At 35.3% G+C, this 18,728-nt stretch overlaps 1 protein-coding gene across 1 annotated transcript in view; it reads left to right on the top strand.

Moving 5' to 3' along the window:
* Window positions 1-18,728, top strand: part of LOC136024823 (cGMP-specific 3',5'-cyclic phosphodiesterase-like) — a gene marked incomplete at its 5' end in the record, with an annotated part of 114,109 nt that overhangs the window by 40,346 nt on the left and 55,035 nt on the right. The window contains one exon of the mRNA XM_065700303.1: window positions 13,957-14,100. Within this exon, the coding sequence (XP_065556375.1) occupies window positions 13,957-14,100 (144 nt within the window). The remainder of the gene's footprint in view (window positions 1-13,956; window positions 14,101-18,728) is intronic.

Here is an 18,728-nt window from a genome sequence, read left to right as displayed (position 1 = left end):
TAGCCGTCGGCTCCATCCCAAAAAATGATAGGATATTGTAGGGCATCGTAGCATCGATGAGTTTCAGCAATTCCTAACAACTGAGCGTTTCGCTTATGAAGAATAATATCTCGAGGTAAAAACTGATCACCGACCATAACGATTGCCACTTCGTCGATAGTTGGAGCATTGTATCTACGCATATGTTGGCCAGAAGGCGTTTTGTCAGCGAAAATAACAGTTTTATGCGTATCAGTAGGCATCAAATCGATGGCTGTTTTGAACAGACGCACTTCGTGGAAAAGATGTTGCAATTGGGAAACGATTGTCCTTTCAACGTTGGGAGAAATTTCGCAACGTGCATTCAATTCAGAATTTCTATCACTGATGAAGTACAATTGTAAAAATTTATGATTCTTGCCAGAGAATGGTAGAAGGGACCCTGCTCTATGATAAATTTGCCCTTTTACTTTGAAAGTAGACAGAAATTGATCTGGATTTTCGATTTGGGCTCCAAACGACGTCATTTCGAAACATGAGTTGTATTTTCTGATTTGTGACAAAAAACGCTTAGATTCTGACGTAGTTCCAGTAAGGAAAGTTTTCAATGGCTCTGGTGGTGCAGCCAATAGAGGAAGTTTAACTTTTCCTGAGGCGCAACACATTTCCATTGTTTCACCATTGAATTTCAAGGCCTTGCAATAGGGACAAATTTTAGACATTGTCCCGATTTGAACACATCTACTCAAGCTATAATCATCGACTGGGCTGTACCTGAATGCCAGGCGATAACTTTCAGGTTGCTCTGATTCCTCGGCACGCTTTCTTTTCTTACTTTCTCTATCAGCAGCAAGCCTGATTTCTTGCTGTTCTTGTGATTCCTCGGCATGCTTTCTTTTCTTACTTTCTCTATCAGCAGCAAGCCTGATTTCTTGCTGTTTTTGTGATTCCTCGGCACGCCTTCTTTTTTCACTTTCTCTTTTAGCAGCAAGTCTGCTTTCGCGTTGCTCTGGTAGTTCCTCGGCACGCTTTCTGTTCTTTCTTTCTCTATCAGCCTCAAGCCTGTTTCCTTGCTGTTCTTTTGATTCCTCGGCACGCTTTGTTTTCTGACTTTCTCTATCAGCAGCAAGTTTTTTGGCATAGACTCTTTGAGCATCTTCATCGGCTTTTGCCATTGTAAGTTCATCAGTCATTTTTAACTTAAACATTAATAGATTTCTACGTGAACATATATGTCTTAAATATCTTTAATGACGTCACCGACATAGCAAAAATGACGACAACTAACTTCATGACGTCAGTCGACACAGAAACATGACGTCACCTGGGAGACACACAGACAGACGACTTATTTTTATATATATAGATTCCAATCCAACTAAAGCTACCCACCTAACATTTCCTTTTTCGTCAAATGTTGCATTAATGTTCCCTTTCTCCACCATTCAAATACATAACGATATCCTTTAAATTTAGCTGCACAATTGCTACAGCTTCATTCTTTCTTTGATTCAATTAGCCATATCACAGTCTATCTGTTATGTTTTTGTCCTTCGTACCTTGTTGATATTTTAGAAAAGTCACCTTGTTTCCGACGATTTTCTTCAATTAGAACAATTTTCTTCTATTAGGAAAACATCTCATTTCTCTTAGATACGACAGCAGATTGATAAAATACCTGTAAAAGAACGATATCTCCGAGTAACGTAACACCGTTTGACAGACTTTAGTCTAGCAACTTACATTGATTAGTTAATTAAAAAACCAATTAGTAACTTAGGTAATTAATCTGAATGACTTTTAACCATGTCTTGTCTTTCTAAAACGTTTTTTTTTTGCGACGAAACGGACTTCGTGCAATTTCGTGCAATGTGTCTGTTTACATAAGTATGTTGTGTTTCTTAAGTATGTTCCTTAAAGTTATAAGTATGTTCCTTAAAGTTATGTATGTTAAATAATGTTCCTTAAGTATATTTTAATTGGCGAAACAGTTGCTTTAAGGAATCTCCATATCATAAATCAAAAGAAATACAAAAGTTGCAAAGAGCAGAAGCTCTTTTGTCTCAACCTATATCTTAAGACGATTAAGAAACACCAGGGCCCCCTCTTCCTTATTAGTCTTGTTACGGGTAGGGTTAATACCCTTATAATAAATTGCACCCTCCTCTCCTTTTGAACCAATAACAGTTCGGAACCTGATACTAGACATTAAGGCCCTTCTTTTGCTGGTCATTGTGCTAAGATCTTATATATTTCGACAAAGAAAGCTTTTAAGGAAATCTTAGGACTAAGATCTTATTTCTTATACCATTCTCTTGCAAACCTCTTTCATCATTCTGCTCTGATCAGTGGTCTAAGAAAAATGATATGTATATGATCGAAGTTCTCTCATCATTGTTCTATGTGACAGAAAAATGGCACTGTTTGCACTTTTTAGTAACATCAGTGAGTTGTAAAATCTTAGACAATGATTAACTGAAGAACGGTAATCTATGCAGAAAGATATAAGATCTTAGTACTAAAGAACAGGGTTATTGCTTCAGTACTGAGATGATTATCAGCAAAGAGAATGATGCTGGACTTGGATGTTATTAGCATAATTGTGCTTAATTGCATTATCATCTAAAATGAAAGATCATTTTGAGGCGATATTCACCGACATAAACGTATGACTGTTATTCACAAAAGGGCTTGAGACAGAATTGCGTGTTTTATGTACAAAACCATCGTAATTCTTATCATCATCACCTAATAATTTTTATAAAACAATTTTGAAGTTTTGACCTTTTGAATTGAAGAAACTTTCTTAAGTTTTTTTCCAATTAACTCTCCAACTTCCAGAAAAACAAAACTTTATTATGAAAAACCGTAGGAAATGGAAAAGTTTTGGTAGTACTTTTGCATTGATCAGTCAAAATCATTCAGCTATATTAAGGACGAATTTTTGTTCTAACTTTTGTACCATGTTGCTTATCGAATATGAGTGCTTTTACTATATCTGAATGATAATCATGAAGTTTTGGTAATAAGTAATGCAGTAGATTAAACTGTTTTGTCAGTTTCTGGATATTTTTAAAAGAATTTTTATAAGCATAACTCAAACTCAATATTTTTTAACGGATTCATGAATTGAGTTTTAAATATTTTATAATATTCTGGCAAGTTATAGCACTTCCTATGGGATCAAAAAATTTCTTTTTCTTTTCATAATGATGATGAAGCACTTTCCTTGCGTTTGTTTTCCTTATTTATCTCCACTTCTACTGGAATGCTATTAAACATCAGTTCAGTGGTAGCAATTGGGGCGGGAGGATTTATTTGCCCCCCCCCCCCCAACTAAATTTTGAAAAACAGCTTTATATGGGTGTTTTTTATTGGAAAATTTCGTTTTTGGCATTGTCATTGAAGAGTTGAAAAAAAGACAAATTTACCTTCCCCCCCCCCACACCAGATACCGAAACACTAATTTTGGCAATTCCTCAAATTTGTATGATCTGACCTCATAGAATCAACATAATGTGAAGATATTAGTGTGACGTCTAACAAAGTAACAATTAAAACAAAACTTTTATATTCAGTTACTTAATTTTGAGACCCCTTCTCTCGAAACTTTCTTTTTTCGATGACTTGTTGGACGGAATCTCCAATTATTTCTATGACCTCGTAAGTTCTCAGCGGTTTTCCGAAAAGTATGGGAAACTTATAGGAGATTCCCTAGCGTTGAGAAGGAGTTTAAACAATGCCAACTAATAATTGGAAGTTGTAAATTAAACACTAAAATATTTTATTAAATAAATACAGAATTTATATATAATTCATAACAATATGCACAATTTGTATACATAATTTGATAATATAGAATTAAATGTTTAATCTATAAATATATAATTTATGAAATGTTTTTTATTGAATCTATCATATTTAATCCTAAAATTCAGCACGCTCGTTCTTTTATGGATATGTTAAATTCTAGTAGACGATAATAAAAGCAGAATTCTGTCACAATTGAGGCTATCAGTTCAAAGTCAACTTACCTACTTAATCTGCAAAGATTTTCACAACAAAATTCAGGCCTGCTTTGCGCAGCGTGGCTTTTGGCTCTAAATGATTCTTGAAACAGAAAAATACCAATTAGAGAAATTTCAGTTTCAATTCCGCAATATTGCATATTAATCACACCGATTATTGAAATTTTTTGAAATTTTCTTTTTCAATTGAACTTGCCAGAAATTATCCTATTTCTATTGCTAGTAATTTCTAATCCCAACTTTCCATTTTCGATCGCTGAAGGTACAATTTTTTCTAACCTTCCCAATCTCTTTTTTGTTTTCAATTTATGAGTATAACCTAGTGCCCATTGGTCAATAAGCCCGTTAAGGTAAGCCTTGACAGACGTATGCTATTTTCCACAGCACACTAGACAAGATCTACGTTCATAGGGAGGTAAAGTAAAAAACAAGTAAATACGGCATGTAATTTAAAATAATGTCGAGCATAACAACAAAGCGAAATTGCGTGAAACTAATGGTAACATCAATGTCTCTATTCTTTCTAAATTCTAAAATCTATTCTTTCTAAAATTCATTCTATTTTTCCAAATCTAGGGGGAGAAGTTTTGTTATTTTTTCAGTTTGTTCAATAAAAGTCATTTTCAACGCTACAGTTAGTTGACACAATCCAATGTCGAAATGAAACAGATATTACCGATATCGCTGCTACTTTGAGCTGCGGATAATTTGGGTGGTAACATCGATGTCTCTATTATTTCTAATTCTTTCTAAATTCTAAGATCTATTCTTTCTAAAATTCATTCTATTTTTCCAGCATCTAGGGGGAGTAGTTTTATTATTTTTTTCAGTTTGTTCAATAAAAATGCCGTAAAAGTCATTTTCATCGCTTTGTTGACACAATGGAAAGTCGAATGAAACAGAAATCACCAATATCGCTGGTGCTAAGTGTGCGAATGATCTGGGTGGTAACATCGATCTCTCTATACTACCTAATTCTTTCTAAATTCAAAAATCTATTCTTTCTAAAATTCATTCTATTTTTCCAAAATCTAGGGGGAGCAAATTGTAATTGTATAAAGTGAAAGCAAACTAAATGTGTATAAAAGTAAATAAAAAGCCTCGTAATGAGAGCAAAATTTTCTAAAGTCTTTGTAAAAGTAAATCTTAACACAAAAACGCTCCTTTGAATACCTACCAGCTGATTTATTTTGATACTCGATCAATTATTTGGGTACCCGACTGATTGACCGTAAGTCAAACAGTAGGGTGTACGAAAAGTATGGTTCAACCCTGCTTTCTAGGGCTATAATAAGAAAATAATTGAAATAACTAGAGCAAATTCTGTGGTTGAAGGATGACAGATAGCCAAAGATTGTTCTTTTTGACCAACAGTCTAGGGCTAAAAAAAGAGCAGATCGTCCTCTGTTGGGGTGAGAGGAAGTTTTAAGCAAATATTTAAAGGAACATCCTGGGAGGGTGTGAAGAGAGAGGCTTTGAATGGATTGGGATGGAAGAAGAGCGTGCGTAGCTTACTTTTCTGCAATAGGGTGAAATAAAATCCAGTCTTTTTTTTTGTTTTGTTTTAGATCAGGGCAATTCGTATCAAAGGGGTTGTAGTAGAAACTTTGAAAAGGGCTAATTCCATTGTAAATTGAAAAAGCTAGTGCCGTTTTTAATAGACGAAAGTGATTGAAGGGCAGTTACTCCCCCCTACATCCACCATTTCCCCAAACACATCCAATCAAAATCTTGGGGTAGCTATTTTGTTCGATATAGTTAAAAGGTCAGCAAATTATGTCTTTGAGGATGACCACCCCCCCCCCCCCACAGTCTCAGGGTAGTGGTTGTAAGTTATGCCCTGGGTGCATTTAAGGTTTATATAGAAAGGGTGATCGTATAAACTTTGAAGGAGGCTCATTGGATCGGCAATCATAACTTCTAGTGCCTTATTTAAGAATCAGACTGATCAAAGAGTGGATACCTTCCCAAACCCAAATTTTCCCAAAATGCATCTGATATAAATTTTGAGATGGCCATTTTTTTGTCGTATAAACTTCTAAATACTCATACGGCTGTAAATTGAAGGGGATAGTACCCTTTTAATAGTCGAAAGTGACTAGAGGGCAACTAACCCCCCTTCCAAACCCACTATTTTCTCAAACACGTCCAGTCAAAACTTCGAGTTAATCATTTTGTTCATTGTAGTTGAAAGGTCTGTAAATTGTGCCTTTGAGGATGAAAACCCCCCTCCACCACGGCCCTCAGAGCAAGGGTTGTAAGTTATTCCCTGGGCGCATATAAAATTTTCCATAGAAAGTGTGGTCGTAGAAACTGGGCTCTTTTGTTATGGATTGGATTTGTTATCAGAAGTTCTAGCATCATTTTTAAGATTCAAGAGGATCTGAGGATGGATACCCTCACCCCACTCCTCCTATTTTCCTTAAATGAATCTCATAGAAACTTGGAGACGGCCATCTGCTGTTGTAGAAACTTGAAAAAAGGCTCATTCGATTGGAAATTGAAAGGGCCTTATTTAAAAGTCAAAAGTGATCGGAGTGCAACAAGTCCCCCCCCCCCACGCCCATCAATTCCCAAAAAACATCTGATCAAAATTTTGAGATAGCCATTTTGTTTAGCGTATTGAAAGGTCTGGAAATTATGTCTTTGAAGATGACACCTCCCCTCCCCCTCACAACTCTCAGCGCAAGGGTTGTAAGTTATGCCCCGAGGGCATATAATAGTGGACGTTCAAACTCCGAAGGGGCTCTTTGGATTGCAAAATCATAAGTTCTAGCTCCCTTTTTAAGAGTCAAAGCAATCAGGGGCATCTGCCCCCCCTCCTGTGTAATTTTTTCCATAAATGCATCTGATAAAAATTTTGAGATAGCGATGTGTTCAAAAATAGTCCAAAGTTCATATAATAAGGCCTTTGAGGTGGACAGAATCCCCCAGAGTCTGGGGGTAAAGGTTGTAAGTTACGCCTCTGAGGTATATAAGGTTTCTTATGGAAGGAGTAGTCGTGTGAAGGGGCGGTCGTCTAACCGTAAGTTGGAAGTTTTTCTGAAAGGTCCAGTAATTTTGTCTTTAGGGATGTCAAATTAGGCAATTCATACAAGGAGACGAGGGGTATTTAGAGAATGTTGAGAGGAGTGTTGAACTAAAGAAGAACATGTTATGTGAATAAAGATTGTCGAAAGGGTGCGACACAAGAATAAGTGGGTATATTAATTTGGAAAATTCAGGAAATAAAAATGAAGATGATCAAAAAGGCAATATTTGCATACTACCAGTACTACTACAGCTACCACCACTATTACTACCACACTACTCCATTTACAGCATTAAGGAGAAATTTGAACTGAATCAAAAGACGCTATGTGCATGATCATTGTCAAAAGAGCGTAAATTAAGAATTGATTAGGGAATTAAGTTAGAACTTTCAGAGAATACTTAAAGGGGAAGATCATCTCGCCAAAAGGCATTACGTGCATACTACCACTAATACTACTCCTACTGCAATATTTACTGCAACTACTACTACTGCTACTGCTACTACAACTACTACTTGAGATAACAATTTCAAGAAGTAAATGAACATACAGGTAATCAAAAGGACATATTAGCGATGTCATAGCAATGGCTAATTGATTAAGTTGAGACTTCCAGGTCTGACAAAAAGCATTAGTTTAATACTACTGCTACTAGTAGTCCTACCGCAATTCAATACTACTACTATTAATATCATTACTACTAATGTGACTACTATTGCAACTATGTCTAGGGTTTGAAGGTGAAATTTTAAAGAAATTTTGAGGGGGAAGATGAACTGAATCAGAACACGCCTTCTGTATGCAGGTTGTCAAAAGGGTACAATAGAAATATCTGAGAAACGGTTTAAGGTGTTAAGAACTAACCAAAAGAAAATATTCGCATCCTAACACTACTGCTTTTGCTCATACTGCTGTTACTGTTATTATTTTTACTACTTATTTTACTACTACTGCCACTAAACCTTAGGCTACTACAAACTAAGGATATTAAGGTGAAACATTTGGGGTGCATAGAAACTGCATGGGACTAGTTCGAAACACTCTATGTCGACACAGGATGTTAAGCAAACATATCAGAAATGCTTCAGGAACGGTTGATGGTATGTAATAAGCTGAAACTTTCAGCCTTTGCTGAAGAGGAAGAAACCAAAGGTGCTATGTGCATACTGCTATTAATACTGCTACAACTATTGTTACTTTGCCAGCTAAAGGTATTAAGGTGAACTTTTAAGGAATTAAAAAGAAAAAAAACAAGTTTTTTTTAAAATGAAAGTAAGGAGCAACGTTAAAACTTAAAACGAGCAGAAATTACTACATATATTACAGGGGCTTTTCCTCCTCAACGCCTCGCTCTTTACGCTAAAGTTTGACTCTTTCTCTTAACTGTACTTTTTAAAACAGCAAGAAACTTTAGCGTAAAGAGCGGGGCGTTGAGGAGGAAAAGCCCTTGTCATATACGGAGTAATTTCTGTTCGTTTTAAGTTTTATTGTTTCTCCTTATTTTCATTTAAAAAAAACTTGTTTTTTTCTATTTACTTTCTGGACGTTTTTGAATTAATGCATGTTTTGAATCTTGGCTCTCCGCACATAAATAATTAAAACAAAATTTGCACATTAATTAATTGCAATTATCGGAAGACTTTGAGAAAAAAGGACTGAAGGAGGAGGCCAAGTTCCCCTCCAATTTTTTGATTACTTAAAAAGGCAAGTAGCACTTTTAATTTTTTACGAAGGTTTTCATTGGTAAAAATTATACGTAACTTACGAATTAACTTACGTAACGAACTTCTATATTCGTATGTTTTTATTGCGTATATGAGGGGGTTCAACCCTCTTCGATACCTCGCTCTTTACACTAAAGCTTAAAAATCCCATTTAAGCTATAGTGACTTTGAGCTTTAAGCTTTAGAACTTAAATCACACTCTGAATCACAAAGGTCGTAGAATAAATAGTTGAAGTTACTAAAAATACTTTAGCGTAAAGAGTGAGGTATAACGAGGAGGTAAACCCCTCGTATGCGTAATAATTTTTGTTCGTTTTAAGTTTTAACGCTGCTCCTTACTTTTAGTAGAAAAAACTTTTCATATTTATTTTTTCATTGTTATTTCAAATAATGCTAGAAAATCCCGCGACCCCTTCATTGAAATTCTCCTCCCCCATGAAAATTTCCTCCATGGAAATATCCTCCCAAGTACCCCCCTCAAATCTCCCCCTAAACCAAAAAGATCCCCCTGAAAACGTCTGTACACTTACGAGTAACCATTACTATATGTAAATACAGGTCAAAGTTTGTAACTTGCAGCCCCTCCCACGGGGACTGCGGGGGAGTAAGTTGTCCCTAAAGACATAGTTATTAGGTTTTTCGACTATGGTAAATAAAATGGCTATCTCAGAATTTCGATCCGGTGACTTTTGGGAAAAAATGAGTGTGGGAGGGGGCCCTCCAATTTTTTTGGTCACTTAAAAAGGGCACTAGAACTTCTAATTTCCGTTAGAATGAGCCCTATTGCGATGTTATAGGACCAATCAGTCAATACGATCACCCCTGGGAAAAAAACACAAACAAAACAAACAAAAAAAAATAAATAAACACGCATCCGTGATCTGTCTTCTGGCAATAAAAATGCGAAATTCCACATTTTTGTAGGTAGAAGCTTGAAGCTTCTACAATAAGGTTCTCTGATACACTGAATCTGATGGTGTGATTTTCAATAAGATTGTATGAATTTTAGGTGGTGTTTGCCCCTATTTACTAAAACGAGGCAAATTTTCTCAGGCTCGTAACTTTCGATGGGTATAACTGATATTGATGAAAACTTACATATTTAAAATCAGCATTAAAATGCAATTCTTTTGATGTAACTATTGGTATCAAAATTCCATTTTTTAGAGTTTCTGCTACTATTGAGCCGGGTCGCTCCTTACTACAGTTCGTTACCACGAACTGTTTGATATTTAGCCAGATGCTGAACTAGATCAAACCAGACTATGAGTATTTGGACTTTTAAAAAGATATAGGTATATAAGTGAAACATTCAAGGAGCTAATACGATCCAAAATTAAAAGTTCTGGTGCTCTTCTTAAGAGTAAAAATAGACTATAGGGCAAGCAGCCCTTCTCTCAAACTCATTCATATCCCAAACACGTACAGTTAATATTTTGAGACAGCATAGTAGAATGGTCCAGTAACTGTGGCTTTAGAGATATAAGGTATATCAACCCCCCAAAATTATGCACTTGGCCCATTATGGTTTAAAACTAAATGATGCTTTAAAATAAATCAAAAGGCACTGTGTTTATGGTTGCCAATACGACACTCCAGCAATATATCGAGAACGACAGGGAGTGTTAAGTGGAAACTTTTGGGGATACTATTACTACTTCTCCTGCTCTTACAATTCTAATAAAAAAAAAGACTTTAGCGTATCCAGGTTCTGAAAGAAAATAGGTAACCTTTTGGGAATTATTTTAAGTTTTATTTTTTCATCCTTGGCTTAATGGAGCTCTTTACTTTTCTTTAAAAAACTTGTTTTGTGTATAAAGTTTTTTTTTAATTAATTTCTGTTCGTTTTTTATTGACATATTCTTTTTCATGAAAAAAAAATTTTGTATCTTTTTCGTTTTTTCTATAGAAATCCATAGTATGACTTGCTTCTTTTTTTTTTTTTCCTAAGCGAATATTATGTCCTGGCCTTGAGAAGACATGTGAATTATCCGTCCAACTCGTGTTAATTTTTGCTCGTTTTGAGTTTGACTTGGTTATTTATTTTAATTTCTGTTCTTTTTTAGTTTTATTTATTTATTGATAGTGATTTGTGGTAGTTTTACGCTTGGAAGATTATTTGACTTTATTTCTGCTCATTCTTGACTTAATGGAGCTCTTTAATTTTCTTTGGAAAACTTATTTTATGGAAAAGTTTTTTCTAATTAATTTCTGTTCGTTTTTATTGATATAATCTTTTTCATGGAAAAAATAATATTTTATGTCTTTTCCGTTTTTTCTATAGAAATCCATAATATGAGTTGCTTTTTTTTCAGTAAACCGAAAATTATGTTCTGGTCTTGAGAAGACATGGGAGTTATCCGTCCTACTCGTATTAATTTTTGCTCGTTTTGAGTTTGACTTGGTTATTTATTTTAGTTTCTGTTCTTTCTTAGTTTTATTTATTTATTGATAGTGATTTATCGTAGTTTTACGCTTGGAAGATTATTTGACTTTATTTCTGCTCATTCTTGACTTAATGGAGCTCTTTACTTTCTTTGAAAAACTTACTTTGTGGAAAAAGTTTTTATAATTAATAGAAGATAACACTCGAATATCGCCTGAGTTGTTCCTAATTTCATAAATAATCACGAAAGTACTCTTACTAAAATTTCTATAAATCTAACGGTTTTAAATTAGAGTGCAAACCAAAATCATTCCGACCAGTGTGTTTTCTTTTTTGCAGGTTGTCAAATATATTATTAGTCAAAAGACGTAAGATGGTATATTTAATTGGTGGCACCTCTTATAATCCACTTATTAGATTTGAACGTAAAGTAAATTAAGAAACACTTTGGATACGTCTTCATTGTTGACAGGGAGAAATATTTCCACTTTTCTGTTTCTTTTATGACAAAATAATATGAAAAAAACTTCGTTTTCTTAAAGAGTTAAAGAGGCTGCGTCCTAAAGTCGAACCTTCAAACGTAGAGGAATTAGGAGAGGCAGTCGGGAGGCTGCCGCCCCCCAAACCCCCCGCTTTTAAAGACTCTTTTGTACAGGTTTTTTTTTGTGGGGGGACTTCATTGTTACTAATTACTAGTTTCGGCGCAATGGTTCTCCTGTCCTCTTGTGTTTAACATTTTTTGAAGTTATTCCATTATTCATTCATTTTAATTTTTTGTTAATTAAAAGAGGGCCTTTCCGAAGGCAAGAGTGGGGGGCTAGGGGGGTGGCAGCCCCCCACAACAAAAAACCTGTACAAAAGAGACTTTAAAAGCAGGGGGTTTGGGGGGTGGCAGCCCCCCTACTGCCTCTCCTAATTCCTGTACGTTTTAAGGTTCGACTTTGGGACGCAGCCTCTTTAACTCTTTAAGAAAACGAAGTTTTTTTCATATTATTTCTGTACGTTTTTCTACAATCCATGGTGGATGTAATTTAATAGTAATTTTCCATGTTTATTTTCTCGCTTTCTGTATCAATAAATTCGAACTGACAAAATTATCTAATTTTGATAATTTTAATAGTTTAGCAGCTTAATTAAAAATTTAGCAGCTAGTGGTTTTTACCCACCCGCCTCCGGTTTATGGGCCCAGCGCGCTTCCGCTGCGCCAAGCTGCTGTAATGCTTGTTATCAAACAATTTATTACAATAGAAAATTTCACCAACAGCTTCAATTAGGAAATCAATTTAAATGGTTCTTTTAACTTGCTTCCATCAAGCCTTACCCCCGCTTCAGTACAAATTCTTGTGAACATTCCAGTATGTAATTCTGATCACATGTTTCCATGTTTATTTTCTCCCTTTCTGTATCAATAAATTCAAACTGACAAAATTACCTAATTTTACAAATTTTAAAAAGTTAGCAGCTAGCGGTTTCGATCCACCAACCTCTGGGTTATGGGCCCAGCACGCTTCCGCTTCGACAAGCCGCTGTTACTGTAAGAATTTTTCAAACAAGTGATGTTATTACAAGAGAAAATTTTACCTTCAAAGGGGAAATTGGTTTTTCTAAGCTAGAAAATCGGGGGTTTAATATTTTCCGACGAAACTTTCCAGGAAAATTACTCGGAGAATTTCGCGTCGAATGAGTCTTCGTACACCCAGATCCGATGTCGGCTGTAACCTGTAGGCGTGGCAGAAAAACAAAAAAAGAGTTTCTGTCATTTTTCTCAAATAAAAATTTTACGGTTTAAGACAGAATTTTTTGAAGCTTGCAGTCAGTCTCACCATGTCGATCTGATCATTTTGATGTACTTGATGTTGAAATTCGTAACTTTTAACAACAAAAAACTTAACATGGGCTCTTATAGGGAAATGGAGTTTTTCTAAGCTAGAAAATCGGGGGGTTAAGATTTTCCGACGAAGCTTTCAAGCAAAATTACTCGGAGAATTCCGCGTCGAATGAGTCTTCGTACACCCAGATTCGATGTCGGCTGTGACCTGTAGATGTGGCAGAAAAAAAGAATATGAACATTAAGTGGCTATGCGTGGTTTCTGGAAAACAGGGAAGGAATTGTCAGATCGAGCTGAAATTTCGCAGATAAGGTCCTGGGCCCTAGGGGACCTTAACTTGTGAATTTCAGCCGGACAACGTTAAAGGGGGGCTGGGGTTGTTGGGTTGAAACTTTCGGCCAGATTTTCCCCATGAAGGAAAAGTCGGAGGGGGATGAAATTCGGCAGGTTTCTTAGTTGGAGCTCGGGCTACGAAATACATCCCTCCCTATCCCTCTGCGATCACTGGAACCGAAGATCGCTTAACATTGTCGTGGTTCGCCTCTTTAAAGAGGCACGAGTGTGCCTCCTTGATTTTTGATTCATTGGGTAACTGCAGGTACTATTATATTTTTTTTAGCATCCGGGGCTATTTTCCTACTACCAAGAGTAACAACTACAAAATTTTAGCATTAATTTATTTCTACTCTAGAAACACTATGCTAAATAAGATAAATCCAATGCCCCAGAATCTTAGAATGTTCGTAATCACAAAAATGCAAAGTATGGACTGGTTTCATTTTACAAAATATTGATTTATCCGTAGGTCTAAGTCTAAAGTCATTACACAGTATCGTTAAAGATCATCTCCGTTTTCCGTCTTAGAATAATGATCTTTGCTTAATATCCAGGAGATTATTTCACCGCTGTTTTTGAAAACCTAAATCGTACAATGGCTAAGGAATATTACCAATAAAAAAAATTAATCTTTTTTATTAGGTTCTTTGCTGCTGGGTTTTAAGTGTAAAGAAAAACTATCGTCCTGTGAAATATCACAATTGGAGACATGCTCTCAACGTAGCTCAAACAATGTTTGCTTTGCTCAAGACTGGAAAAATGGAACGATTTATGCACGACATCGAGGTAAACCTTTATTTTGCAATTTGCTAAGTTTTTACTTTTTATTACCAAGACTAGTGAAAGGCTAAAATATTAAAATAAAACAGACATAGTTGTTAATTTCTCATAAAAAAATCTAGGTGACTAAACTGATTTTTAGCCAGATTCTTTTTTTTCATTTGAGCAAAAGTAAAACAGCTTTCTCGTTTTGCTCTTCTATATGTACTAAAGATCAACAAAACAACAATAATCAACATTATCAATAGCACCTAGGCCAGTTTAGGCCAGTTCGAGGCCTAGCTTCCTATTTCACCAGCCATTATTTTATCGTAATCTACGGCGAGCAAGCTGGTGGTTGTTTCGATATTTTAAAAAGTCACGTTTAGTCTTGTAATCAGTTTCTTTTCAAATCAATAGATACAAAATTTTGAAGGGCGTTTATTACAAGAAAAATCCTTAAGGTCTCAGGTCCTGACATTAAAATTTACTTTAGAAATTAATTAATTAAGAATGACACAGGTTATATTAATTTGTCCCATTGACCAGCAGTCATTAGTGCTCTTTGGCTCTTTTAATTCGGCAACACTAATTTGATTTGGCCCTTTTGTATGCTGATAGCTTCTACTTTGGGAAAATTGCAAATTTCTAGGCAACAACGCTTATCTAGAAGGGTAAAATTCTCCAAACTCAAAAGCTTACACTTTCTGAAGAAATATATTTTTTTTAATTAAGTCGGTTTAGCCTCCAGCCATCTTTATTGAAGTAAACCATATTTATACTGGCTCAAAGCCAATATTTTGTCTGATCAGAGGCTCCTCAAAGACTTATCTTTAATGCATCACTCGGCTTCATTTCAGCAGCAGCATCTGTCAATCCTCCGCTAGCCATACCTACTGCTTTTCTAGCATTCAGCATTACCATAATTCAATAGTTCAATAGTCAATATGTTCAATAAAAGTCAATAATAATTGTAATAGTCAATATGTTCTTGTTGATTATAAAAGTTACTTTCTTTGCTTTAAGACTCTTAAGCTAAATAGTTTTTTATTGTTTAAAAAAGTAGAGATGAGAGAAAGAGTCAAACTTTAGCGTAAAGAGCCAGGCGTAGAGGAGGGGTCAACCCCTTATATATACGGAATAATTTCTGTTCGTTTTAAGTTTTAATGTTGCTCCTTACTTGCAGTTTAAAAACTCTTTTTTTATTTAATTGGATAAAAGATCCGTTAATTCATAATTGTGGTAAAATATTTTATTCTTTTATATTCTGTAAAAAAAAACAAACAGGGCATCTACTCTAAACTTGAAATTGGTGTCGTTGATAAGAATATGCGAAACCGTCTCGATACTAATCCAACGAAGAAGAAGAAGAAGAAGAAGAAGACATATATTTTTTATTTGCACATAAACGTGAAAGGTAATCTGATTTCCAAGGCTTCGCTTCTTTTGTATGTTTTTTTGTATTTTTTTTGTATGTTTTGTATGCCTGTATTTTTTTTTGCTTTGTTTTTGTTATAAAGATAACAAAACCAAAAAATAAATATAATTGCAATCCAAACAAAAACAACAAAAAAGCAATAACAACAAGCAAAGCATTTGGATACATCCCTAAATGCAGTGGGAAAAAATCAGTTTACAAATCTTAGAACAACAAGCCCCGATCATCCGTTGGAATCTTCTTAATAATAAATGTTTTGTAAATGAATATTGTAAATAATGTTCTTTCTTGGCACGGTGTTGGTTGATTTTGAATTGACATCAACTCTATCTCGTAAACTTGGCTAACTTTGAATATTGATTGATGGCAACATCAGTTACGATATTATACCACTAGTGTTGGCAACTTATTGTTTTCACGACTATTACTTCTCTTGAAAGAGATTGCAGATAAATCTTTAAAGATTGTCTTTCAAAAACTGTTTACAATATTCGTGAACAGAAACATAAAATTTTTGTATTTTGGGGGGGGGAGGATTTATTTTCTGATCCTCAAAAAAGAAAAACTCTTGGCCAATTTTATTTTTTTGTGTCTCGTGCGAGAGGATTCACAACTATTTCATGAACAACTGTTCAAACAAACAAATTAAAACTATTACTCCGCTTCTATTCGCAAATCCAACATAACTCCTCCCCTTCTTCTCTCTTCAACTATTTTTAAAACACAATTCTTGATCGTCATTTCGATCAAAATCGAGAAACACAACTAACAAATTAAATACACAGCACAGATGAGTCAAATGAAATCAAAGTACATTTGTTGTCAATACTTGTCAACACACACCTATTTTAGTAATGTTCTAAATGTGTGGTGACGTTAAGATTGTACATCCTCTACCAAAACAACTAAAAAGAATACAATAAACCATACATTTTTTTAATGAATGTTCACTTGCGTGGGTGAAAGATCCAAGATTCAATTGGTTAAAATCAAGATACCCAGTCAGGGGCGCAGCTAAGGAAGAGAGGTGGTGTCTAAGGTGGGTAGGGGGAGTTACAAGGTGTCGCTGCCGCCTTTCAACACCTTGGAAAATTTATCTGAAAAATTTGGCTTGTGTGTCCGCATTTGTCAGCATACTAGACGATTTTATCGACACATTCTTCTAATCCCTCCTCCAGGTCCAAAGGGCGATTGGAACGATTTGATCCAATCGGGCCCCGCACTGTCATCAAACTGAACAATTGGTTTTAGAATTTGTGAAATATTGCTAACGATTTCAGTAAGCTTGGCTCCTGGAGAGAGATCATTTTCAAGGCTAAAACAATACAAAAATATATATATTTGATATCAACAATAAATTAGGATAGACTAAATAGTTTAGTAATTATGTTGATTGAAACTATAGACCCAAGTAAAATAAATTTTAAAGCCGTTTTTTTATAATTTATAGAACAATAATTTAGAAAATGTAAATCAAGAAATTGAATTCATGCGCCCGTATTTACTAAAGTAAATTTCAACAGGCATTTTCTGCAGTTTCATGATATCTAGGGGACACAAACGTGAATTAACATAAGCACGAATTGAGGACAAACGGAACAAAAGAGGACTGGATCATTAAATGAGACAAGATCAAGATAAAGACCTGAGAAATGTTAATGCACGGGTAATAATGAACAGCCTAACCATCACAAGTGACAAGACTAATCCAACTAGCTAAGGCAAAAGGCCCTGAAAAATGTCTCAATAAATGATTAACGAAAATAAAGACCAAAGAAATATAAATATACATTAAGGATATACATTATATTGACTCGAAGTTCAAGGTGAAAACATCTGTCTAGAATTGGATATCATAAATTTCAAACCAGTAAGCTTTTTCAGTGAGTTTTAATCCCTGTGAAGCTAGTTAGATTTCGCAATACCTGGCAAAGGATTAATTTTCATTACTTGAGTAAAATTATTACTCAGCATTTCAATAAGTGAGAGATAATCCTATGGTAATAATTATCAAATTATTTAGACTCGTTAGTTATTTTTGCAATATTTTTACTAATAAGCGAGCAGAATAGGGGAGGTTTTCTGTAGCAAGCGGGGAGGTTTTCTGTAAATTGCGGGGAATAGATTGCAGGAGGCTACGCTTCCCTTGCTTATTGGTATTTCGAGGTTCTGAAATTTAGCCAACTACCATTCAGCTTTCGTGTAGTTGACGTGTTTCGCCCTGGCTTATGTGTTTCACTCGGAATTGGATTAACGGACTTTTTGCATGAAAATGGACTCTCATTTGGATACGGACTGCTTTGTTTATGCCCCGGTTCGGAACTTTCTGCAGTATAATAATGAAAAATGTGTCAAAGCTACAGTGATCTTAAAATTTGCTGTCGAATTTTTTTTTAGTCAAGTGATATTGCCAAATCGAAGAAAATCCAGTGGGATTCACTGCCAGAATTGACTGAGCCCTATCCAAGGCGCACGGGTTCAAACGCAGCTCTGAATCATTTGAAAGACATGTTAGAACTTCTTCAAAATCAGAGTGCTTCCGAGGACTCTTTTACAAGTTAATGAAAAAATGTCAACTTACGATCAACTTTCCCCAGCCTCCCGATCATTGCTACTTGCAGTGATACGAGCAAAGCCACTGTTATAATCACGAATGTACTGCGTGATCTCGACAATACATCCAAGCGGAAGGAAAGAATTGACTGTATTTCTGGCCAAGAGTGCATTGATACTGTGCACCTCTGATGATAAATTTATTGTGAAGATAGATAGCGGTGCCGCTGCTGACTTTTGCAAATCTGCTTGCTCGTTTTTTTTGTGATTGTGAAGAGAAAATGGCGGAGAAAACGTTTTTTGGTATAATGAAAGTTGTTGCACAAGATCTCAAATTGTGAGCTCAAATTGTGTGAAAATTACGTTCGAAAACGAAATTTTTCATTCCTCGGCCCTTAAATCAGGATTGAAAATAGACTATGAACTGTTCCGAGTGTGTGAATATCGGCGAATTCCTAGGTTTTGCAGGAAATGTCAATATCCTGACCACCTTGCTGCAAACTGTCCCGATCAAAGCTACAAATGCTCACGGTGATCTGGTCCCAATATGAACTCCAGTGACTCACCTTGCAGTAAAACCCCCAAGTGTGCAGATTTTAGTGGAGATCGTGTTGCTTACAGTTTTTGTTGCTCCAGACTAAAGGCTCTTGCTAATTCTAAAGTT

This window comes from Artemia franciscana, chromosome 3 (assembly GCF_032884065.1).
Source record: "Artemia franciscana chromosome 3, ASM3288406v1, whole genome shotgun sequence".
NCBI lineage: Eukaryota > Metazoa > Arthropoda > Branchiopoda > Anostraca > Artemiidae > Artemia > Artemia franciscana.
Note: the sequence above shows the minus strand (reverse complement) of the source record. Positions and strands in the feature narration are given on the sequence as shown.